This window comes from Eulemur rufifrons, chromosome 30 (assembly GCF_041146395.1).
Source record: "Eulemur rufifrons isolate Redbay chromosome 30, OSU_ERuf_1, whole genome shotgun sequence".
Lineage (NCBI taxonomy): Eukaryota > Metazoa > Chordata > Mammalia > Primates > Lemuridae > Eulemur > Eulemur rufifrons.
In genome coordinates this window covers 99009923-99034826 of record NC_091012.1, presented here as the reverse complement: position 1 = coordinate 99034826, position 24904 = coordinate 99009923, and the positions used below count along the sequence as shown (strand labels likewise).

Sequence of the window (24904 nt, the reverse complement as noted above, 5' to 3'; positions counted from 1 at the left end):
TTAGGATCCTCAGCCTTGGACTTCAGTCTCAAGGCCAAATCTCAGTGTTCATTCAGAGGCCTTGGTTTGTTTAGAGGCCAGAGGGGGACTCCATGGGCGGGAATATCTAACAGGCCTACTCTATCCATGTATGTTTGAGGCCTCAGATCCTGGGAACTTAAACTGAGATTCTCAGTGCCTTCCTTTGGGCCCTTTGAACTCAGCCTAGATTGTTGAGTCCATGAAAATAAGTCTTTGGCGCTCTGGAGGGGCCTATGCCCCTGAGGTTCTCAGTCTGGGAATGCTTGTATTTATCATCACATACCCTGTTGCTTCCTGCCTCTGTGGATTTGCACACATTGCTTCCTCTGCACAGAAGGCTCTTTCCTCCTTTTGGTAACACCCTCCACCCCAACACACAAACTCCGCATCACCCAGCAAAATTCCACTCAAACTTTATCAATCAGCTCAGGCACCATCTCCTCCAAGAGGTTGCCACAGCCCTCAAGGCTGGGTCAGGGACCCTCTGCTGGACTCCCATGGGCCCCTGTGCTTCCTTCTTCTCTAGCATCACACAGAGATGAAATTATCATAGAAATAATAAAACTGAAACCTCAGGACCCTGTGCTTACACAGGCCGCTTCCAGGTCTCTCATTATTGAGCACGGTCAATTTGAAGAGTGTTTAAGCTTTGTCACTGCACAAGAAAAGTTAAAATACCCTGAAATCTTACAGCTCACATGTAAAAGAAACTAGATAATTCAAAAATTTGGGCCGGGCGTGGTGGCTCACGCCTGTAATCCTAGCACTCTGGGAGGCCGAGGTGGGCGGATCGTTTGAGCTCAGGAGTTCGAGACCAGCCTGAGCAAGAGCGAGACCCCATCTCTACTAAAAATAGAAAGAAATTATATATGGACAACTAAAAATATATATAGAAAAAATTAGCCGGGCATGGTGGCTCATGCCTGTAGTCCCAGCTACTCGGGAGGCTGAGACAGGAGGATCGCTTGAGCTCAGGAGTTTGAGGTTGCTGTGAGCTAGGCTTACGCCACGGCACTCACTCTAGCCTGGGCAACAGAGTGAGACTCTGTCTCAAAAAAAAAAAAAGAAAAATTTGATCAACTGAATTGAACTGAAATCAATTCTTTCCCTTTTCCTCAGCTGCCGTCAAGGTGCTCGGTCCTTCTGAGAAAGCTAAGGTCACGTTGGGGTGAGGCCCTCACTTCCTCCAGCGACTAGTGCCGGCCCAGTACTCACCGGCGCCATGGCCTCCGTCTCCGAGCTCGCCTGCATCTACCTGGCCCTCATTCTGCACGACGATGAGGTGACCGTCACGGAGGATAAGATCAATGCCCTAATTAAAGCAGCTGGTGTAAATGTTGAACCTTTTTGGCCCGGCTTGTTTGCAAAGGCCCTGGCCAATGTCAACACAGGGAGCCTCATCTGCAGTGTAGGGGCTGGAGGACCTGCTTCAGCAGCTGGTGCTGCACCAGCAGGAGGTCCTGCCCCTCCGCCTCTGCTGCCCCAGCTCAGGAGAAGAAAGTGGAAGCAAAGAAAGAAGAATCTGAGGAGTCTGACGATGGCCTGGGCTTTGGTGTTTTTGACTAAATCTCTTTTATAACATGTTCAATAAAAAGTTGAACTCTTTAAAAAAAGAAATCAATTCTTTGTATTCTCTCTAGAAAGTATTATAAAATGATTGTCATAGAGAGAGGATATCAAAGAGTTTACATCCAAAAACATGTAGACAAAATTAATAGAGAGTCAGGTGGCAAATAAAAATATTTTACTTTTTTTGGTTTTTTAAGATGTTTGTGGCATTTGTCAGGTTATTTATTTATTTATTTATTTTTTGAGACAGAGTCTCACTGTGTTGCCCAGGCTAGAGTGCCATGGGGTCAGCCTAGCTCACAGCAACCTGAAACTCCTGGGCTCAAACGATTCTTCTGCCTCAGCCTCCCAAGTAGCTGGGACTACAGGCATGCGCCACCATGCCCGGCTAATTTTTCTATATATATATTTTTAGCTGTCCATATAATTTCTTTCTATTTTTAGTAGAGACGGGGCGGGGGAGGGGTCTCGCTCTTGCTCAGGCTGGTCTCGAACTCCTGACCTCAAGAGATCCTCCCACTTTGGCCTCCCAGAGTGCTAGGATTACAGGTGTGAGCCACCGCACTGGGCCACATTTGTCAGTTTTTAAAAATTTGTAATTTGTAAAATTTGTGATTTGTTTTATAATTTTAAAGAAATACTTTTGTATCTAATTTTGTACTATTTTTCTTAAAGACAGCTTGCAAAATTGTATCTGATTCAGATCCTTCAAAACATAGTTTCACCCTGGGCGCTGATCACACTCTATAATCCTCAGATAGTCTTCTGTACCAGACTTCAAAGTTCTCGAGCATCTGACCAAATTTCATGAACTAGCAGTATTTCAGCACAGGGACAGGCACAGAAATGTCAGAACTGTTTGTTAACATGGTTTAGTGCAAAGTTTGCAACCTTTACTGTGTGAGGGAATATCCTACATTACTTTTCTAAACACAGAAATAGTTATTGAGATATTATTTACATACAATGTTTCACCCATTTAAAGTGTACAGTTCAATGGTTTTGAGTATATTTACAGGGTAAACTGTGTTAGTTTGCTAGGGCTGCCGTAAGGAAATACCACAGACTCGGTGGCTTAAACAATGACGATTAATTTTCTCACAGTTCTGGAGGCTAGAGGTCTGAGACCAAAGTGTCAGCAGGTTTGCTTTCTTCTGATTTTCTCCTTGTCTTTCTCCTTAGCCTTCTTGCTGTGTGTAGAAGTGGTTGTCTCTTGTGCACACATCTGTTTGTGTCCCTCTTTGTCTTCATCCTAAACTCCTCCTCTTCTTAGTTTTTTGTCTGTTTGTTTTTTTAGAGATAGTCTCGCTTTGTTTCCCAGGCTGGACTCAAACTCCTGGGCTCAAGGGATCCTCCTGCCTCAGCCCCCTGAGTACCTGAGTAGCTGGGACTACAGGCATGTGCCACGCCTACAATCTCTTCTTTATAAGGACATCAATCATAATGGATTAGGGCCCACCCATATGACCTCATTTTACCTTAATTACCTCTTTAAAGGCCCTATCTCCTAATACAGTCACATTCTGAGGTACTGGGGGTTAGGGCTTCTAAATATGAATCTGGGAGTGGTGGACACAATTTAGCCCATCACAGCAACCGTTACCTCATCTAATTTTAGAACATTTTCATCACCATCCAAAGTAACCCTGAACCCATTAGGGGTGACACTCTATTCTCTCTCCACCCAAGACCTGGGCAACCATTCATGTATTTTCTATTTCTATAGATTTGCCTATTCTGTACATTTCATACAAATAGTATCATCCAATATATGGTCTTTTTTTGAATGGTCAGTTGTGATGGCCCCTCTTTCATTCATAATTTCAGTAATTTGAGTCATCTTTCTTTTTTTCCCTTAGTTAATTTAAGCATTTATACATTTTGCTGATCTTTTCAAATAACTGACTTTTGGTTTCACTGATTTTCTCTATTTCATTTATTTCTGCTCTAATCTTTATTATTTCCCTTCTTATGCTTGCTTTGGGGTTACTTTTCTAGTTTCCTAAGGTGGAAGCTTAGGTTATTAATTTGAGATCTTTCTTCTTTTAAACATGTACTTCTACAACTAAAAATTTCCCTCTAAGTGTTGGTTTAATTGCATCTCATAAATTGTTATGCTATATTTTTGTTTTCATTCATTTCAAAGTGTTTTCTAATTTTCCTTGTGATTTTTTTCTTTAACCCATTTGTTATTTAGGAGTGTGTTAATTTCCACATTTTTGTGAATTTCACATGTTTATTTTTGTTAATGATTTCTAATTTTACTCCACTGTGGTTGGAGAACATACTTTGTATTATTTCAATCCTGTTATATCTATTAAGGCCTGCTTTATGGCCTAATATATGATCTGTCTGGGAGAATGTTCCTGTGCACTTCAGAAAAATGTGTACAGTTGTCCCTGGGTACTCACAGGGGATTGGTTCCAGGATCTCCCAAGAATACCAAAATCCACGGATGCTCAAGTCCCTGATATAAAATTTCATAGTTGCTGGGTGTGGTGCCCAGCGCCTGCAATTGCAGCTCCTGGGGAGGCTGAGGTGGGAGGATCGCTTGAGCCCAGTAATTTAAGGCTACAGTGAGTTATGATCATGCCATTGCACTCTAGCTTGGGTGACAGAACAAGACCTTGTCTATAAAATAAAATGGTGTAGTATTTGCATATAACCTAAGGACATCCTCCTGTATACTTTAGATCATCTCTAGATTACTTATATTAATAATACCTAATACAGTGTGAATGCTATGTAAATAGTTGTTATACTGTATTGTTTAGGGAATAATGACAAGAAAAAAAAGTCTGTACATGTTCAGTACAGATGCAATTTTTTCCCCAAATTTTTCTGTCTGAGTTTGGCTGAATCCACGGACATATAACCCACAGACACAGAGGGCCCACTGTATTCCGCTGCTGTTGGTTGCAGTGTCCTATAGAAGTTAGGATGCTTTTTTTAAAATCTAGATTTTCAAGTAAAAAAAACAAGTAAAAATAAAAATAAATTAAAAAATAAAATTTAGATTTTCTAGGCTATGCTCACTGAGTCCTCTGCCTTGGGGCCTGGAATCTGTATCTGTAATAAGTTCCCCATTTCTTTCCTGCGAAGTACCCATGGATCCGGAACCCATGGCCCCACATGTCCTCCACGCTTGGTGTCCTTTAAGAGAGTAACTGCTGGCCGGGCGCGGTGGCTCACGCCTGTAATCCTAGCACTCTGGGAGGCCGAGGCAGGCGGATCGCTCGCGGTCAGGAGTTTGAGACCAGCCTGAGCAAGAGCGAGACCCGGTCTCTACTAAAAAATAGAAAATTAGCCGGACAACTAAAATACATAGAAAAAATTAGCCGGGCATGGTGGCACCTGCCTGTAGTCCCAGCTACTCGGGAGGCTGAGGCAGGAGGATCGCTTGAGCCCAGGAGTTTGAGGTTGCTGTGAGCGAGGCTGACTCCAGGGCACTTGCCCCGGGCAACAGAGCGAGACTCTGTCTCAAAAAAAAAAAAAAAAAAAAAAAGATTAACTGCGGTGGTGTCATCGATCGCTCTGATACACTTTTCTATTGCTCTAGTCTTGCTGCCAGGTCTGCGGAAAAAGAATCTGTGTTTCTAAGCTCGGCTTCCGGCTCATTCTGCCTGCGCCAAGCTGCGCAGGGATTGGGCCGCCGGGGCGTCACACGCACTGGGCCGCATGATGGCGGGTGCTGGGGACGATATGCGCGCTCTTTTCCGGGCTGGGGTCCGCGCGGTGCTGGAGGCCTGGCCGGCGTTGCAGGTGAGTGGGGCCACGGCAGGATGAAGATTATTGCCCGGGGCAGAACAGGAATTAGTTGGGCCCGATGCCTGAGGCTTGGCTGGGTGGCGTAAGCGGAGGACCCCCTGGCCACCCCAGCCCAGCTCCTAAGCTGACGTGGTGGGTTTGGGCCTGTGTTCGCAGATCGCTGTGGAGAATGGCTTCGGGGGTGTGCACAGTCTGGAGAAGGCTGAGTGGCTGGGGGGTGCAGTGGAGGATTACTTCATCCGCAATGGTGAGTGCATGTGCGGCCCTGCGACCCGTCTGTGTAGGGGTGTGGCGAAGAGGTGCCCCATTCTGGAGGGCCTGCATTTCTTTTTGAGCAATTGTAGGTTGGTACCTGAAGGCGAGGTGGAACAAGTACAGGCTTTGGGGGCAAAATCCTGGGTTCCAGTGCCTTACGGGCTGGGCCACTGACGTATGGTATCACGCAGGATAAGGCAATTTAGCTCCCCTGAAACTAAGTTTCCTAGTTCCTAAAATGGGTATAAACGTATCTACTCCAGCGCTGTCCGTTAGAAATATGCGAGTTGCAATTTTTAGCAACCACTTTGATAACGTAACGTGACGCAGTTGCAATTAACAATGTGTGTTAGCAAGCTTAATGTACCCAAAACATTTCAACATGTAATCAGTATAAAACATTGAGATATTTGTTACACCTTTTGTAGTATTGTTTTCAAAATCTGGTGTTTTACAGTTTCAGTACATCTCAATTTGGCCTTAGCCTCATTTCAAGTGTTCTGTAACCACATGTAGCTATTTGGACAGCAAAGATCTGTATTTTTAGGCTTGAGTGTTATACAAGAACAAGGGGCCAGACAGAGGGTCTGTGCATAGTACGTGGTTTTTTACAAAATTCTTCATTTTCTAGCCTTGGAGATGACATTAGGCAGAGTCATTTCTCTCTAGAAAGTTTACTATCTAGTCAGGGATCCAGACAAATAAACAGACAGTTATAACCCTGAGTGATGAGTTTTCTAATAAAGAGGAGCTCAGGGTGCATGGGGTGACATGATACGGGAAAAGGCTTCTCAGGGGAGGTGGTGATTGGGCTGGGTCTTAGGGATGAGGAGTTCACTGGGTGGGGAAGGCAGAGAGAGCAATATTCAAATTCTGCGGTATGAGGAGGTAATGTGTTATGTTTGGAAAGTAGCAGGGAGCTCAGTATTGGAGGAAGGGTGTGTGCACATGGGGGTGGTGTGGAGGAGTAGTAGAGAATGAAGATGGGGGATGAGGAGGCCTCCCAAAAGGGTAAGACATGGAAGGCCTCACGTGCTTTTGATGTTATTATTTTGGCCAGTGTTTGCCAAAATGCATGCTATGGAAGACTAGTCCTGTTAGATGCAGTGAAGAAAAAGCTTCGCCAGTCAAATTATGTAAGAAAAGCTCTTTTCTTCAGCTCCCACTTGAGTTTCAACACTTATAAGCATATTAAAGGCTTGGATAAGAATAAGAACCACTAAAAGAAACCTGTTTGCTTTTGTTTCCCATTAGCTTTCTATGGATAGCTTCCCTTAAAACTCAGCAGAACAAATATTTCTGAAAGGCAAACTATGAAACACTGCAGTAGGTGATAAAAATTCATGGGCAGGTTCTAAGGTGAGTAATAGGACGGGATTTACTGGCTGGAAAGTTCAGGAAGTAATCATTATGGAGCATGGACTGAAGAGGGAAAGACTGATGAGAAGGCTGCTTTTATCTAGAAAATGATGAGGCCTGAAATAGGACAATGGAAATAGATAATGGAAAAGAAGGGGTGGATTAGGGTCTTGGAGAGTGCTTGGTTGTAGAGGGGAGGGAAAAAGAGGCAGGATCCTGGTTTCAGTTGCTGGGTGGATTAGGTGCCTTTCATGGAATAGAGGAATCCGGGAGGATGAGAAGCAAGTTTGGAGGGTAAGGTCGTAAGTCTGGCTTTGGATATGGAGGGCCTGAGGCACCTGTGAAACACCCAAGCACAGAGTAGTCTGAGTTGGAGACAGATTTGGGGAATATTAGATTTGAGTGGTGGGGAAAGCCAAAGGGATGGATGAGCTCTCCCAGGGAGAGCATATAGAGGGAAGAAGGGTGAGGAGCTTTGTGGAAGACTTTCTTGAGTTACTCTCTAATTCAGAAAAAAATAGAGCATGGGCCCGTAAGATAACTGAAGCCCAGAGAGGAGGGCTTAACAATAGGGTTGTTGTCAAGGTCATGATAGTTTCATCATTGGAAGTACTACATCCATTTCTTCTTACCTGTCCCATTGGTCTGTGGCCTCCTGTATTAGTGGAGCCACAGCTGTGAAGATCTCTACGCTTCAAAAACTTCAGCCCTTGAGTGATGGGAAATTAATATGGATTATGGGTCTCCCCTGTACCAGGCATTGTGTTGGATGACTCCTCATAACAGACCTTTGATGAGGCCACCATTTGCCCTGCTTTACAGATAAGAATACCGAGGCTCAGAGAGGAATCAGTAGCTTCCTCAAGGTCACACAGAGGGGAGGCCGGTTAGAATAGGCTGAACAAAAGAGGGTGAGTGTGGGGCTGGGAGCTGTGGGAAGAGGGCTTGGTAGGATTCAAGATTAGAAATTAGGTATTAAAATTTAGTGGGTTTTTTAAAAAAAAAAACATGTAAAAACCTAGAATGCAGAGCACTCTAACAAATGAAAGACTCATAGTTTGGGCCTTTACCCACCAACCAGATGCAGACCTACCAAGTAGGTATTGAAGAGAGTAGTCAGGAGTGATGAAGTTGGCTGATCTTTGACCAAAGGGACCTGTCCTTTTCTACTCAGCTGACTTGGAGCTAAATGAGGTGGAGGACTTCCTCGGGGAGCTGATGACCAATGAATTTGATACGGTAGTGGAGGATGGGAGTCTGCCCCAGGTAAGCTTAATGTGGGCATAGCTGCCATCTCCTTGCCTGCAGTCTTTGTGGGGTTTTTTTTTTTTTTTTTTTTTTTTTTTTTTTAAGAGACGGGGTCTTGCTCTTGCTCAGGCTGATCTCAAACTCCTGAGCTCAAGCCGTCCTCCGCCTCGGCCTCCCAGAGTGCTGGGATTACAGGCGTGAGCCACCACGCCCGGCCACTTGCAGTCTTTCTGTTCCCCAAATGTCTGTTTTGGGCCAAGACTCTTGGCTCTAACCATTCTTCTCTTGGGTCCTGCACAAGACCCTTCTATGACTCCCTGTTGCCTAGAGGAACAAGTCTAGTCTTTCTAGGTCTTTCCAAACCCTGCCTCTCTCCATATACCATTCCCAGGGAAGCCTGTTCCTCACCCCCATCCCAAGGGCAGGGCAGGCCGGGCCAGGTACATTTTCATCCCTGCTCTGGTTAACGTTGCTCCCCCTGATAAGATTGCCTTCCCTTTTATATCTTTTTCAAAGACCAGTTCTAGGGCCTTCTCTGCTATAGGGCTCTCCTTCGATGCTACAGGCCCTCACCTGAGCCCTTCATATGTGGTTGCTTCTTTGGTGAACTCCTTGGGGAGGAAAGATACCTGTTCTCTTCTGGAAAATTCCAACCCATGCCCCACTCTTGCTGCAAACACGGGCTGGTTGCATAGTAGAGTCGCTCAAAAATCCAAGCTGGTTGAATGTTTCTTTGTAGGTGAGCCAGCAGCTGCAGACCATGTTCTACCACTTCGAGAGAGGTGATGGGGCTGCTCTGAGGGAGATGGCCTCCCACATCACTCAGAGAAAGTGCAGGTCCACAGCCACTGCACTTAAGACAGCCAGAGAGACTAATGAGGATGAAGATGATGGGGGCAGTGTGGAAGAGATGGAGGTGAAGTGGGTGCCCCGTGGGTGTGTGTGTGGGGGATACAGGTGTTTTCAATTTTCTGGGAGAGCAAGCTAGATTCACAGAGTGGGGGGGTGGTGGTGGTGGTATTATCCAGAGAGGGCAGGGAACTTTCCTAAAGTCACATAGCCAGTCTTGGAAAAGCTGGGAGCAGAGCCTGAGTCCCCAATTGGCCAATGTATTTAGCTCTCGTATTTCCCCTCCAGGTCTCAGCTACAAATGATGGGGCTGCTACAGACGGAGTCTGCTCCCAGCCTGAACCCTCTGTTCCAGAGTCTCAGACTATTAAGGAAGAAGATATAGTGGAAGATGGCTGGACCATTGTCCGGAGAAAGAAATAAGTGGGTCTGGAAATGGTTTGGGCCCCTTATTTGCTAGTTTTGAAACTTGCTTTTTAGGGGCTCTTTTGGAGGGTTATAGACCTCTGGACTGGTTACCCCACCCTTATCCTCTTTCCTGTTCCCCTATCCAGCTCCCTCCAAGGGAAGAAAAGCCCTAGGGTCCTTGGTTTTGGGAGTGATGGGACCTGGTCCAGCATACCCCCTGGGCCTTAATTTACCATCTGAGTGATGAGGACGGGTTTCCCAGCACAGTGTCTCTTGGGTGCAGTCATTGTGAAGAGGGGCATGAGTGGGTGTGGGTGTGGCTGGAGGAGCTACATGCTGGTTGACAGTGCGCAGGTGGATTTGTGGAGGGAGAGGACCAGCAGGAGAACCAGTACGCAGTGCTAGGGGGCTGGCTGGGTCAAGATTGGTGAGATGAACATGCAAATGGAAGAGAAAATAGTTAAAGATGTGAATGAAAGTAGCTGTGGAGCCTCTCCCTTTTCCCCGCCCCCCGCCACAGGGCAGCTGTGTACCCCTGCCCAAAACATGGAACCGCACAGGAGTGTTCCCTTCCTGCAGCCCAGCCTCCAGCCCTGCATTCCTTCAGGTATTCTAAGGCCATGGTTAGGTGGTGAGCTTGGGAGAGCTGGGCTTTGTTTTCCATCTCCTCCAGCCTCTTTCCTCACCCTTTATCCCATCCCATTTAGGTCCAGGGATGAGGCTTGGGATCCTAATAAATAATAAATACCTTATTGCTTAATCTGTGGCTTGTCGTGTGAGTAGCCTTGGAATCAGCCTCTAGGAGCCGAGCTTCAGAGTTCAGCAAGGGAGTGGTTTCTGGGCCCACCCTAGCAGCCTGGTACTTTGGACAAACAAACAGATGCACAAACAGAGCACAGCAGGGCTCTGAAAGTTACCGTAAGCCAGAAATAAACTGTATTTTTCTTAAAAAAAACAAAACAAAACAAAACAAAGATTATCCATTGTCCTCCCCCCATTCCCCTGTCCTGCCCAGTGGCCCTGCCATGGGTCTGGACGATAAAATACTGGGTAGCCTTGGGGCTGGGTAGAAGCCGTAAGCCATGGGAGAGGCAGGAAGGGTCTAGTCACCACCCCGAGTGGAGTCGTACATGTGAAGACACTGGCTGAGGTGGCAGGGATGGGTCGGGGCCCCAGGGTCAGTGGCAGAGCTGGCACTTGAATCCAGGTTTCCTGCCTCTGATGCTTTGGAAGGAACTGGGTAGAGGCAGCCTCTGTAGGGTGTTGGGGAATTGGGGGTGGGGGAATGGGGAATGGCCTAATTCAGGTGGGTCTAGCAACAGCTCCCACCCTCCCTGGGTATAGGGATTAAGAAAAAATTAATATCACTGTAGGAATATTTTTTTTAAAAGCCCACGTTTTGTGAAAAGATGAATTAAAAAACCCAAGACCCAGCATTCGGGATTGAAAGTGCCCGTGGTGGGAAGTTCAAGTATTGACTGAGCTGGGAGGGAAAGGGCTGGAGCCCCCAGTTGGACATGGGCAGCTAGAGTGTGGGGTGGGGGCTCCCGGTTCCCCCCAAATGCTCTAGGTCTTGTCTCGGGTCTGGGGGGTTTCGGGGGGTTCAGCAGTGGCTCCTGAAGCTGCCACTGGTGCCTCTTCCGTCTCCCTGTCCTCAGACAGTGTGGGCCCTGGGCAGAAGGTGTCCCCACGGCCTGCCCGGCCAAGCACGGCCATCCAGCGTCGCTGTAGCTCCTCCGTTTCAGGGCTGAAGTACCAGCTGAGGTGGCTCTGGGTGATCTTGAAGACATGCCTTCTGTCAGGCCGCTCCCCTGCCTCAGGAGGCCCCACCTCAAAGCCAATGAGGGGCAGGCTGCGCTGGGCTTTCACATCCTAGGGAAGAGGGACAGAGCTGTGGTCACCCTGGGGCTGGACCTTCCCCCTGCCCCAACTTCTAACTAGTTTTGCATCTGGTCCCCTCTTTTCCTACCCCTGCTCAAGAACCTTCTGTGACTCTACTATTATCAACAGGAGAATGTCTGAACTAGGGCCAAAACATATGCTGGTTCAAATACCTGCCGTCTCCTACAATCCCACACCAGCTGAGCTATTCTCTTTAGTGTACCAAATGTTTTCAGGCCTTTGCATTATTGTCCCATCTGCATATTCTTCTCTGCTCCAAACTGGACCTAGCAGTGTCCCATCTCCACTCCTGCTTCCTCCAGGAAGCCAGCCCCCCAATCTCACCCCCGTTTTCCCTACATACCTTGGCCCACAATCACTCCTTGTCTCTGGCCGGTCTTTGGCTCCCAAGGGTGGGGCTTCTGATTTCACCCTAGGTTGAGCTAGGCTCACCCTTTCCGCCAAGGCCAAGGAGAGGTCAAGGACTGGGAGGAAGTGGGGGACTCAGAGGAGTAGGATGCACACCTGAGGGGCTCCATAGATGTACAGCACCAAGGGTTCATTCTCCGGGACCACGAACCATGCCTTGTGCCATCCTTTCCCACCCTTCTCCATGTAGTGCAGGAAACTGCAGATGACGCTGTTCTCTGCGGCCACTGAGGCCTGTTTCTGTGGTCGGAGACAGGGGGCGAAGGAGGTGGGGGTGGAATCAATGTTGACAGAAGGCCTAGCCTGGCTCCTCTTGGCATTAACACCCCCTCCAGTGTAGGGACTGCTATTCCCATGTCTCATGAAGACCCTGAAGCTCAGGTGGCAGGAGTGATTTGCCCAGTGTCACCCAGTGAGTCAGCTAGAGTTGAGATTCAAACCCAGGCTTGTCTGCCTGATTCAGGCCGTGGCTGCTGCCTCTAAAAGCCAGTAGAAGGGGTGTACAGATCTCAGTGGCGGCATCTAAATGCCAGTCAGGTGTTCTTTCTTCCGTCAGTCCATTTTTTCCTCAAGTCATTCATGCATTTACGGCTCACCTGTTTTCATTTCATCACACATCCATTTCCCTACATTAGCATTGTGGGTGTGGTGGTGGTGGGGGGTTGCTGGTTAACACAGTCTGGCTCAGAATCCCAGCTTGAGATGAAAGTGTATTGACTTGGAAGGAGAACACCAAGAGCTGTTGTGAGGATCAAATGAATTAATATATGCAAAGCATTTAGAGTAGTTCCTGGCACAGAGTAAGTGCTCTTAAGTGGTAAAATAAATGCCTTGATTTGTTTAAAAAATGTGTGTATGTGCAAATGCCTGGAAAGATAGGAAGGATATGTGTCAACAGTGTTAACTTCTGAGTATAAGGAATGTGGTGTTTTATTATTTTTTTCTTTATATTGTCCTACTTATGCTACTTTGTAATAAGAAAAGGCAATTTGTTAATTTTTAAAAATTCCAGCTCTGCCACTCATTTGTTGTGTATCTTGGGCAAATAACCTCTCTGGGCCTCAGTTTCCTCATTTGTAAAATAAGGTAATAATGGCATGGACAGAATAGTTACTGTGAGAATTAAATGTCTGAAGCATGCCAATAAAAATTACTGTCTTTCATTCACTCTGGTACTCAATTCACTCAAGCCTGGGCCACTTGATCAGTGGATGCACATAGCACCCTACGGTTTCAGAGTGGCCCAGGCCTCCCCACGCACGCTGGGTAAGTGGTTGGAGCCCATTTGGTCACTGTGAGAAAGCTGGTCAGGGGCCTGGCTCTTACCTCCAGGATGGACCTCCGGCGCTGGGGAGTATGCTGGCTGCAGGCTGGACTGCTCCCGGGCACCCCGTGCAAGGCCACATAGCAGTCAGTGCACACACGGTTGGAGCGGTTGTTGTCATAGACGAGGCGGGCCCGGAACTCAGAGCACTTCCCACAAACCACCTGGGGTGGCAAGTGGGCAAGAGCAGCCTGATTCTAGCAGGCCTCCCCCTTCAGTGTACCAACTCCCACAGCATACTTGTGGCCTCCCCCACTTGGAGGGTACCCACTCCCAAGTGGGCCTTCCAGCTGCCAGCGTGTCCCCTCCCTAGCTCTGCCCCTGCCCCCCCCAACACTCACATGCCCGCAGGCCTTGCAGTGGTGCCTGCGTTTGGTGATGGAATTGAAGGGCTCCTGGCAGCGCATGCACATGGTTACTTCCTTTTCCCGGATGGGTGTAGGTGCCCGCTTCCCAAGATCCACGTTCTGGGGGGAGGGTTGGGTCCCAGGTCAGAGACAGCTACTTTCCCTCCCAGTCCAGCCAGCCCTCGCCCCTAAGCTTGGATCATCATGGCGGGAGGGTGGGTGGCAGCAGATGCTTTGAGAAGACCTGCCTTGAGTCCTGGCTCTGCTCCTACCTCACTGTGCTACTGAAGGCGAGTCATTTCTTTCTGGGCCTTGGTTTCCCCAGTGATTTCTCTGTGCCCCTACCAATAGAAGACTGTGCTTCTGAGGTCATGCATTGCCTCTCTGCTCTGTAATTACCCGCTGGGAACGGGAGAGGATCATCTCAGGGTCAAGCGAGGATTTGGAGGCCTAGAAGGGGTCCCAGTGCAGGGGGAGAGAGTGGGGACTCTTACTGGAGAGTTGGGGGGGGTGTCTTCATCTTCCCTGTTTGTTGAGTTCAATAGTTTGAAGGTCTCCAGCGTCTGTTCATGCTTCAGGAGGGTGGAGTTGATGGCCTGAGGAGGAGGTATAAGAAATGAGGTCCGATCACCCCACAGGCCACCCACTTCTTCTCTCACCTCTTTCCTATGCCCTAGCCTGAACTTGGAAAAGTTGGGTTCTAGGCCCAGCTCTATCCCTGTTAGGCAGATGACCTTGAGCAAATCCCTTCCCAAATCTAGGTCACAGTGTTAAAATTGTAAAATGGGGGATGGGGAGCAGTGGCTGAAAAACCTCAGGCGGACTTCCTGACCATTGTCTGGGTTTAAAACTTTACAGGGCTTGACTCACTGGGATTACACCCTCAGAGTAACCAGCTTTCTAAAAGAAGAGTTTGTGAGTTTCTGCTTAACCTCTGCACCCCTTGGCTTGCTTATCTGTTATATGGGGATGGTAAAGTTTGTTGGAAGGCAGGCGTCCAGGCCCATTCTGGTCAGATGTGTTTTGGGGGAGAGACTACCAACCCCTCAGAGACCTGTTAATGCTCTTCCAGCCCCTACCACAAAGCCTTCTTGGATGTTACCTGGACCCAGTCTTTCTTCTCCTCCTCAGTCCTTGGGGAGAAAAAAAGAAAGATGTTGGGTTAGGCAGGCCAACAAAAAGCAACTGGAGTGGTAAAGAGCAGGTATTTTGGAATCAGACAGACCTGGGTTTGATCCTCTGCTTCTTCATTTATTACTTGTGTGACCTTGGGCAAGTCACTTAAACTGTTTGAGTTTATTTATTCAACAATTACTAATACCTTCCAGACCCTGTGCTAGGAACTTAGGCCCCAGAGAGGACCCTTCCCTCAAAGAGCTCATAGTCTAGCGGAGGAGACAGACGGGTACAATGCCAGGGGATGGATCAGTGCCCTGCAAATAGGGCTGAGGAGCCTAGAGGAGGGGACATGCCCTAGCCTGAAGTTTGGGTGGGGACTTTTTTTTTTTCCATTTTTAATAAAACAAAAATATAAATAGAGATGGGATCTCACTATGTTGCCCAGGCTGGTCTTTTTTTTTTTTTTTTTTTTTTTTTGAGACAGAGTCTCAACTCTGTTGCCCAGCCTAGAGTGCTGTGGCGTCAGCCTAGCTCACAGCAACCTCAAACTCCTGGGCTTAAGCGATCCTCCTGCCTCAGCCTCCCGAGTAGCTGGGACTACAGGCATGCGCCACCATGCCCAGCTAATTTTTTCTATATATATTTTTAGTTGTCCAGATAATTTCTTTCTATTTTTTTGGTAGAAACGGGGTCTCGCTCTTGTTCAGGCTGGTCTTGAACTCCTGAGCTCAAAAGATCCACCCGCCTCGGCCTCCCAGAGTGCTAGGATTACAGGTGTGAGCCACCCTGCCCAGCCGGGTGGGGACTTTTAAGGAAGGTTTTCTCAAGGAGGTGCTAGGCCTCAGGTAGAAGGGTAAGGGTGAAGTGCGTGAGAAAGACTGGAACATACAAGAAACCACATCAATAATTTTGTGTTGCTGGGATGTCAAGTTTGAAAAAGGAGGGCAGTTTTGTTTTTGTTTTTTATTTTTTTGAGACAGAGTCTCACTCTGTTGCCCTGAGTAGAGTGCTGTGGCGTCAGCCTAGCTCACAGCAACCTCAAACTCCTGGGCTCAAGCGATCTTTCTGCCTCAGCCTCCCGAGTAGCTGGGACTGCAGACGCATGCCACCATGCCCAGCTAATTTTTTTTTCTATTTTTTCTAGTAGAGAGAGGGTCTTGTTCTTGCTCAGGCTGGTCTGGAACTCCTGACCTCAAGTGATCCTCCTGCCTCAGCCTCCCAGAGTGCTAGGATTATAGGCGTGAGCCACTGTGCCCAGCTAGTTTTTTTTTTTTTTTTTCATTTGTAAAATGGGGATGATGATTATCACTATCTGGGTTGTTCTGATCAGTAACTGAGGTGACTTGTATCGAGTGCCCGGCACGATGTCTGGTACACTAGAGGCTCAATCACCATGAGTTCTCCTTCCCTTTGCCCTCCTTCCCTGACTCTCCTGCCTCCATCCTGGTGCAGCCTCATGAACTGCTCACTAGGAATAGGACCCAGCCTCTCTGTTGTCTCCTATCTGGTCTCTTTTTTTTTTTTTTTTTTTGAGACAGAGTGTCGCTTTGTTGCCCTGGCTAGAGTGAGTGCCGTGGCGTCAGCCTAGCTCACAGCTACCTCAAACTCCTGGGCTTAAGCAATCCTACTGCCTCAGCCTCCCAAGTAGCTGGGACTACAGGCATGCGCCACCATGTCCGGCTAATTTTTTCTATATATATTTTAGTTGGCCAGATAATTTCTTTCTATTTTTAGTAGAGACAGGGTCTCGCTCTTGCTCAGGCTGGTCTCGAACTCCTGACCTTGAGCGATCCACCCGCCTCGGCCTCCCAGAGTGCTAGGATTACAGGCGTGAGCCATCGCGCCCGGCCCTATCTGGTCTCTTTTAATTTCCTTCCGTATCTACACTCCAGACATCAAAAGTATTTTTCTAATGTGAAAGTCTGACTGCATCTTTAGAATCGTTTCATGAAAAATTAAGGGTTTAAGTCAATATTTAGCTATAAGAATGTCCATTGAAATGTTACTAATATTTATTATAGTGAAAAATTGGAAGCAGCTTAAGTGTCCAACAACAGGGGATCAGGTGAAAAAAAAAATGATGGCGCATCACTACTGCAAGAGAACATTAATGATGTAGAAAGATGTTTATAATATGTTTAATGAAAAGAACATATATAAAATATACCTAGTATGCCTTTTTTTTTTTTTTTTTTGAGACAGAGTCTCACTCTGTTGCCCAGGCTAGAGTGAGTGCCGTGGCGTCAGCCTAGCTCACAGCAACCTCAAACTCCTGAGCTCAAGGGATCCTCCTGCCTCAGCCTCCCGAGTAGCTGGGACTACAGGCATGCGCCACCATGCCCGGCTAATTTTTTATATATATATATTTTTAGCTGTCCATATAATTTCTTTCTATTTTTAGTAGAGGTGGGGTCTCGCTCTTGCTCAGGCTGGTCTCGAACTCCTGAGCTCAAACGATCCGCCCACCTCGGCCTCCCAGAGTGCTAGGATTACAGGCGTGAGCCACCGCGCCCGGCCACTAGTATGCCATTTTTGTATAAAAATATTTATGTAGGCCGGGCGCGGTGTAATCCTAGCACTCTGGGAGGCCGAGGTGGGCGGATCGTTTGAGCTCAGGAGTTCGAGACCAGCCTGAGCAAGAGCGAGACCCCACCTCTACTAAAAATAGAAAGAAATTATATGGACAGCTAAAAATATATATATAAAAAATTAGCCGGGCATGGTGGCGCATGCCTGTAGTCCCAGCTACTCGGGAGGCTGAGGCAGGAGGATCCCTTGAGCTCAGGAGTTTGAGGTTGCTGTGAGCTAGGCTGACGCCACGGCACTCACTCTAGCCTGGGCAACAGAGTGAGACTCTGTCTCAAAAAAAAAAAAAAAAAATATTTATGTAGCATGAGTGTTTACCTTTGTCAAAACTCATCCATGGTACACTTAAGAACTGTGCGTTTCACTGCATGAAAATTTTGCCTCATGAAAAGTGGGGGCTTCAAACGAATACTGGGCTCTAGTTAATGATTTGCATGCCAGACTCTCGAGGGGTGATGTGTAGTGAGGGATGCAGCTTATTTTGAAATGCATTAAGAAAATCAGATGGATTGGTGGATGGATAAAAGGATGGATGCCTGTATGTGATAAAGTAAATTTAGCACAATGGTAACACTTATAGAATATAAATGGTGGGTTTATAGGTGTTCACTGTATAATTCTTTCAGCTTTTCTATATTTTGGAAAACTTTCATAATAAAATGTGGAAAGAAATGGCCTGAAAGGGGTTATTTCTGGGTGGTAGGGTTCTGGTGGGATTGTACCTTATTCTGATTGTATTGTTTAAAAAAATTGACTTATCTATATTTTCTAATTCGTAATTTCTTTGCAGTAAACAAGTGTTGCTTTTGATTTTTAAGAGCATAGTAGGCCGGGCGCGGTGGCTCACGCCTGTAATCCTAGCACTCTGGGAGGCCGAGGCGGGTGGATCGCTCGAGGTCAGGAGTTCGAGACCAGCCTGAGCAAGAGTGAGACCCTGTCTCTACTAAAAATAGAAAGAAATTATATGGACAACTAAAATATATATATATACAAAAAATTAGCCGGGCATGGTGGCGCATGCCTGTAGTCCCAGCTACTCGGGAGCCTGAGGCAGTAGGATCGCTTAAGTCCAGGAGTTTGAGTTTGCTGTGAGCTAGGCTGATGCCACGGCACTCACTCTAGCCCGGGCAACAAAGCGAGACTCTGTCTCAAAAAATAAATAAATAAATAAATAAAATAAAAAATAAAAAATAAGAGCATAGTAGTGTTTCTGGCCATTCGTGCTGAAGTACATATGGGTGAGGTGACATGGTATTTGTAACTTATTTTAAAATGGTTCTGCAAAAGACATATATGGCAAAATGTCAATAGTTGTTGACTCTTAAATCTGTGGTTCTAAACCCTGATACATACATTACAATTACCTGGAGAGCTTTTAAAACTCTCCATGTTCAGGCTGTACTCCATACCAACTAAATCAGAATCTCTGGGGGTGGGTCCCAGGCATCAGTATTTTTTAAAAAGCTCCCCAGCTGATTCCAAGGGTCGCCGAGGTTGAGAACCGGTTGTCTCAGTTGTGGGCGTATGGGTGCTTGTTGTATTTCTACTTTTCTGGCTATTTGAAAATTTTCATTAAACAAAAAAATTTTTAGGGGCAGTAAAAGTGATTGCAAAGGAAACCTTCCATGCCTTCCCACTGCCACTAGGAGGAAACCCTATCCTGCTCAGCGGCCCCTTCTAGGCCCAGTGTCCCTCTGCAGACCCCTCCCTCTCTGCAGACGACGTGTCCCTGTCACATGGCTTGTCACTCCCCTGGATGGCAGGGAGTCCGCTTTGTTTTCATGGTAGGCCTCTGTGAGGCTCTCTCAGTCTCCCTGAGCTTCAAGGCCCACTCTAGGCTCACTTCATCCTCCAGGAGGACACCCTTTAGCCCACATTCGCCTCTCCCTCCCACCTCCATGCAGCCCGGGCCAGTCATTTCTCACTTTCTCTCAGCCTGATGTGCATCCAATTCTCTGGCCCTGACTGTGACCTTGATACCCTTTCACTTGGGCCCTCAGAAGGCAGCATGGACAGTGGTTAGAAACATGGACTCCAGGGCCAGATGGCCTGAGCTCCAGTCCCAGCTCTGTTCCTTTCTGGCTCAGGGCTCTTGGACACGGCACATAACTGTTCTATTCGTCAGTTGCCTCATCTGTAAGATGAGTGTAACAGTAGCTAGTTCAAGGGTTGTTGTAAACATTCAACTAGTTAATTTAAACTTAAATTTTTAAGTTAAAATTCACTTAAAACAGTACCTGGCACAAGAGTAAGTCTCCATGAAATGTGAGCTATTATTATAATCATCCAAGTATGAGATGGATATGAAAGCTCGTCTGTTAAATGGCTGGGCATTTTACCCATGCTATTATTTTAAAATTTTTGTTCTAAAAATTTTCAAGCATACAGAAAAGTAGATAGGATAGCACAAGTATAATAAATATCTATATATCTACTATATAGATACAAAAATCTTCTGTATTTTGCTATATTTACTTCATGTATATGTATATGCAGTCATGTGTCACTTAATGATGAAGAGTTCTGAGAAATGCGTCATTTAGGCAACTTTGTCATGAGAACGTCATAGAGTGTACTTATAAACCTAGATGGTATAGCCTATCACACACACCTAGGCTATATGGTGTAGCTTATTGCTTCTTGGCTGGCTACAAACCTGTACAGCAAGTTACTGTACTGAATACTATAGGCAGCTGTAACACAATGGTAAATATCTATGTATCTAAACATAGAAATGGTACAGTAAAAATACACTATATTATAATTTTATGGGACCACCACTGTGTATGCAGTCTGTCATTGACCAAAACATCATTAAGCAGCATACTGTATATGTACATATATATGTATGTATATATGTGTGTATACATGTATAGTTATGTGTGTATACATATGTATTTTTGGGGTGATGAACCATTTTAAACTAATTAACAGACATCATGATAATAAATTCTTAGCATGTATCACTGAAAAGCCATTCTCCTATATAACTACCATACCAGTATTACACCTAAGAAAGTTAGCAATAATTCCTCAATGTCCAATGCTCAGTTTATATTCAAATTTTCCCCATTGTCCCACAAATGTGTTTTAGGGCTGTTTTTTCCCAAACTAGGCTCCTATCATGGACCAAGCATTGCATTTTATTGACATTTCTCTTAAATCTATGAATCTACGATAAACTATTGATAGTGTTATTCATGTTAGGATTAGTATCCCACTCTTCCCTCTCCTCTAACAAAACTCACCAGAAGAAATTCTTGTTTTTATCAGGGAGAGCTTATCCATTTTCCCAAAGGCCCTCCTGGCAGGAGTGTTACCTTTCCCCACATCATGAAGTACTCACCCTGGGTCCAGTGCTGTCTAGCCCTCAGGGATCACCCCCAGTGCTGAAGAGCAAGCTTGCATCTTTGGGGATAGGTGCCTACCCTTTCTCTGGAACAATCTCTGGGCCTGGAATGCCTCAGCATATCTGAAGGAAAGAGGGGCCTGGAGAGACATAGGCAAGGGCAAGTACCTGGCCTGGAGCTCCAGGGAGCGCTGCTTTCCTGACACCAGGAAGGTCCGAGGCAGATTGAGGTTGGAGCTCTCCTTTAGCTGAATGGAGGGGGAAATGGGCATGGTGAGGCCTACTGAGCTCCACAGGGCCCCAGCCCTCTGTACACATGCACACACAGACGCGGGGTCAAGACTAGCATGCCTTTGTTTCTCCCAACAACAATGCCCCACCCCAGGTTCCCATTTCCCACCTCGAGGTGCTCACCTCCATGCCATCTACATCAATGCGTGCCCGCACGCTAAACTTCTGGCCAAGGAGCCGCAGCCTGGGCACGCAGTAAAGGAGGCGGTCGTTGAACTAGGAAGGAAAAGGTTTGGGATGTATGTGCAGAGGACCTAATGGGGATGTGGCCCGGCTCCCTACCCCTATTGGACTCCTGAAGCTTCACTGCTGAGGACTCAAGGCAACACATGGAGAAAAGACAGCCCTGATGGGGCACAGGGGTCACAGGGAAAAAGCCTAGGCATGGAAGAAACTTCCTAATGGGTGGCCTTGGGCAAGTCACTTCCCTGTAAGATTTAGTTACCTCATCTGTAAAGTAGAGAAAAAGAATTCCTAGTGTAGGTAGTGAAAATACAACGAGTTACCAGAGGAGAGAATGGCTAGTGGGAGGTACAGTCTTGAGTGAGCATCAGGTCTATATGTGTGTGTGTGGAGGGGTGGCATGGCCCACCCACAACCCCATGCGTGGCACTTACTAGTATGAGGTATCGGTCTTGAGTGGTCCCATTCTTTGCTGACAGCTTAAGGATGTGGCCTTCTTTTATGAGCTCTTTGGTGGGGCTGACAATGTCCTCCTCACCCCCTAGCAGCTCATATACCTTCAGCAGCTTGTGCATTCGCTCCTGGTAGAAGACAGGGAACAAAAGGCAGGGTTGGCAGCCTCCCTTCAGATGCCCACAAGTCACAAGCTCCCCCGACCCCAGGACAGAGACACCACTGGTGGGTGGCCAAAGAAGGACAGGGGCTAGAAGGGCCACTCACCATTTTGCGGATGGCAGCATTAGAGTGCTCCGCTGCTGTGGCTATCAGCTCCAGGGACTCTATAGGTATAGGGAGAGGAGGTCAGAGGGGAAACTAGCAGAGAGGAGGCTCCCATGGGGCTTCTCTCCTCCGTGAAAACCTCCTACTGGCCTGACCACACCCTCCCCATCCTGTAAAGCACTAGCCTCAAAGGTTTCCATAGCAACATCATTTAAAATCAGAAACTGTCTCAACATCACAATAACAGAATCACAGTACAAGGAATAGCTGGCAGCCAATAACATACAAGCTTGCCAAAATCATTATTACCATCAGTAACAACAGTAAAAGCTACATATGTAACTGGAATGACACATACCCATGTTTAACAAGTTGTCTCTGGATGGTGGGACTATGGGTGGTTTTTATTATCTTCTTTAGATTTTTCTGTATTTTCCATATTTTTGACGAAGAACATGTATTACTTTTATAATCAGAAAAAAGCCACACGAAGAAACAAAGAGATGATCCTATTCTTTGTCTGAATAATTCTGATTAGAGGTATCTATGCTAAAAAAATACACATTCTATGCACAAATACACTTTCATTGTCGTGGTGTTGACAACAATGCCAAATCGGAAACAAAAATGTCCAACTACAGGGGTTTAGTTAAATAAATTATGGTGCCTTCACATAATGGAATATTAAACAAACTTTACAAGTGATACTTACATAGGGCTTTTAATAATCTGGGAAATGCTCAGGGTATTTTAAGAAAAGAAAAGGATATAAACTTGTATATACAGAATGATCTCATTTTTGCAAATATACATGTTTACAAAACATCAGGAAGAATATATGTCAAAATGTTGATGATGATTATTCTTTGGGTGCTCAGATCACAGGTGACTTTTTTCCCCCTGCTTCTTTCATCTTTTCTGTAATTTCCATATTTCTTATAGTGACCAGGTATCGTCAGAAAAATAAAGCTGAAATGAGCCCCTGTATATCTATATCTTTTTTTTTAAGAGACAGGGTCTCACTGTGTCATCCAGGCTGGAATGCAGTGGCACAACCATAGCTCACTGTAGCCTTGAACTCCTGAGCTCAAGTGATCTTCCTTTCTCAGCCTCCCAAGTAGCTAGGACGACAGGTGTGTGCCACCATGCTAGACTAATTTATTTATTTATTTATTTTTTTAGAGACAGGGTCTTGCTATGTTACCCAAGCTGGTCTTGAACTCCTGGCCTCGTGATCCCCCCACCTCAGCCTCCCAAAGTGCTGGGATTACAGATGAGAGCCACCATGCCCAGCCCTCCATATTATCTTCACACACTAACAAATCCCACTCATGCTTAAGGCCTGGCCGCAGCTTCACTGCATCCCACTCTCTATGTGCTGGATTTCTCCACTCAGAAGATGCACCTGTACTGGAGGAGCACAGGTGCTTCTGAAGAGGGTCCATACAGCTGGCAAACCAAGTCTTGTTTTCCTAGGAGGTTCTCTCTCCATGACCAAGTGTTGGTACTCTGGAAGACCTGTGGCCCCTGTCCCAGCTCAGACCGCCACATGCCTTTCTGGTGCCAGGCTCTAAACTCCAACCCCTCTTCCACCCTGGCTGCCAGTAGGGGCTTTCTCACACAGCTTACCATCACTCCTCTGTTCAAATCTGTCCATGGCTCCCCTGTGCCTGCAGGATACAGACCTAGCCCTTCAGCCTGGCATTTAAAGCCCTTGGTGATCTGGCTTCAGCTGACCACTCTAGCTTCCTCCACGTGCACCTCCCTAAACTAAGACTCAGAGAGAAGGCAGCTGCCTTAGCTTGTTTAGGTGGGGGGCAGCAGAGTTGGCATCAGGGCTGGGGCTGATCTCCCAGCTGCCTTTTCTCCTACACATTCTGCATTTTCCCCACCTCAGGGTAGGGGGCAGGCTGGCTGGAAGCTGTAGGCACACAAGCTCAGGCCTGTGTACACTGTTGGGCTCAGACTAGAGGCTTTGCTATAAGGAGTTCCGTCTAGAGATGTCTTATGTGGAGTATAGACTGGTATTTCCGGGAGTCCAGTGTCTGCAGGCCCTGTGTAGGGGTTCAGTGTGGGGATGTCAGTCTAGGATTTCACTTGGGGGTTCAGGCTAGGGAGTGCAGTTTGGGGAGCTTGATGTAGAGGCTTGGTCTGGAAGCTTTAGTTGGGCCTGTTCTGGACTTAGCAGTCTGGGATCTTGGTTTGGAGTTCAGTCTTGGGCTCAGTGTAGGCAGTTGAGGCCAGGAGTTCCAGCTAACCTGGTTTGGAAAGTTCAGTCTGGGAGGTGGAAAGTGGGCAAGTCAGTCTGGGGAACCAGAGATATGATTCAGTGGGGCTCAGACCTGGAGCCACTTTCTGGGGCTCAGCCTGGGATTTTAGTCTGAGGGATAAAAAACAGGGAGCTCAGCTTAGGATCTTAGGCTCGGAAGCTTAGCTCTCATTCAGAGATTCTCATTCTGAGCAGCTCAGAAAACCACCAGGCTGGGAAGTTCTTTCTGGGAGTTCCATCTTTGGACTCAATATATGGGAGCTCAATCAGCCAAGCTCAAGCCCTGAGGTTCACTCTAGGGGCTCGGATAGGGTTGGCATTGGTACAAAACAGGAAGCTAAATTTGGTAGGCTCAATCTGGGGGCTGATTTTAAGGGGATTCAGTATGGAGGGTGTTAGCCAGGGCATTCTATAATAAAAACACCTGACATTTATTGAGCCTTTACTATTTGCCAGGCACCGTGCTAAAACTTACTTAGATTATCTCATTTACCTGCAATGCAACTCTATGTGGTAGGTTAGGGTCATCACCCCCATTCTACATGTGAGGAAACTGAGGCTGAGAGGCTGGGCAGCTTGCCCAAGGACACAGAGTTGACAAAAAGGCCTCTCTCTGGAGCCCACTCTAGGGAGTTGACAGTGGCAGCTCACGCTGGGCGTCCAGTCCAGGGAGCTCATTTGGGGAATTTCCACCTGGGCATGTCATGCTGGGGATCCAGTATGGAATTAAAACTCTGCAGAACTGAGTCCTGGGAGCTCAGTGTGGTTCTGTGGGGGTCTGAGTGGAGAAATGAGATGGGAGGATCCTTCTGGGGACCCCAGTCGGACAGGTATAATATGTGGAGACTCAGTATGGCAGTGAGTGGCTCTTCTTGGGTCTCAGTAAAAAGCCCAGTCTGGAAACCCTAGTCTGTTGGACTCAGCCTGAC

General features: G+C 46.9%; 2 protein-coding genes and 1 pseudogene across 3 annotated transcripts in view; 2 read left to right on the top strand and 1 right to left on the bottom strand.

Annotated features, from left to right (window-relative positions):
* The first annotated feature begins 1230 nt into the window (after positions 1-1230).
* On the top strand, positions 1231-1587 carry LOC138378655 (large ribosomal subunit protein P1-like; annotated as a pseudogene).
* Positions 1588-5271: 3684 nt separating this feature from the next.
* On the top strand, positions 5272-10409 carry TSR2 (TSR2 ribosome maturation factor). 2 transcript variants are annotated; one of them, XM_069463295.1, is made up of 5 exons: positions 5272-5352; positions 5515-5605; positions 8147-8238; positions 8969-9136; positions 9358-10409. In XM_069463295.1, exons 1-5 carry the CDS (start codon positions 5272-5274, stop codon positions 9490-9492), a joined length of 567 nt encoding a protein of 188 aa, XP_069319396.1. In that variant the 3' UTR covers positions 9493-10409. The 2 variants fall into 2 exon arrangements, with proteins under 2 accessions (XP_069319396.1, XP_069319395.1); XM_069463294.1 differs by having other exon boundaries at positions 8960-9136; positions 9358-10405.
* Positions 10410-10533: 124 nt separating this feature from the next.
* The window catches only part of FGD1 (FYVE, RhoGEF and PH domain containing 1), a 45086-nt gene continuing 30715 nt past the window's right edge, over positions 10534-24904 (bottom strand). Inside the window, exons 9-18 of the mRNA XM_069463293.1 lie at positions 21707-21765; positions 21421-21567; positions 20927-21019; positions 20681-20760; positions 14561-14591; positions 13953-14054; positions 13453-13578; positions 13114-13275; positions 11884-12027; positions 10534-11349 (exon numbers count right to left, since the gene is read on the bottom strand). Coding sequence (XP_069319394.1) covers positions 11044-11349; positions 11884-12027; positions 13114-13275; positions 13453-13578; positions 13953-14054; positions 14561-14591; positions 20681-20760; positions 20927-21019; positions 21421-21567; positions 21707-21765 — 1250 coding nt within the window. The 3' untranslated portion in view covers positions 10534-11043. The remainder of the gene's footprint in view (positions 11350-11883; positions 12028-13113; positions 13276-13452; positions 13579-13952; positions 14055-14560; positions 14592-20680; positions 20761-20926; positions 21020-21420; positions 21568-21706; positions 21766-24904) is intronic.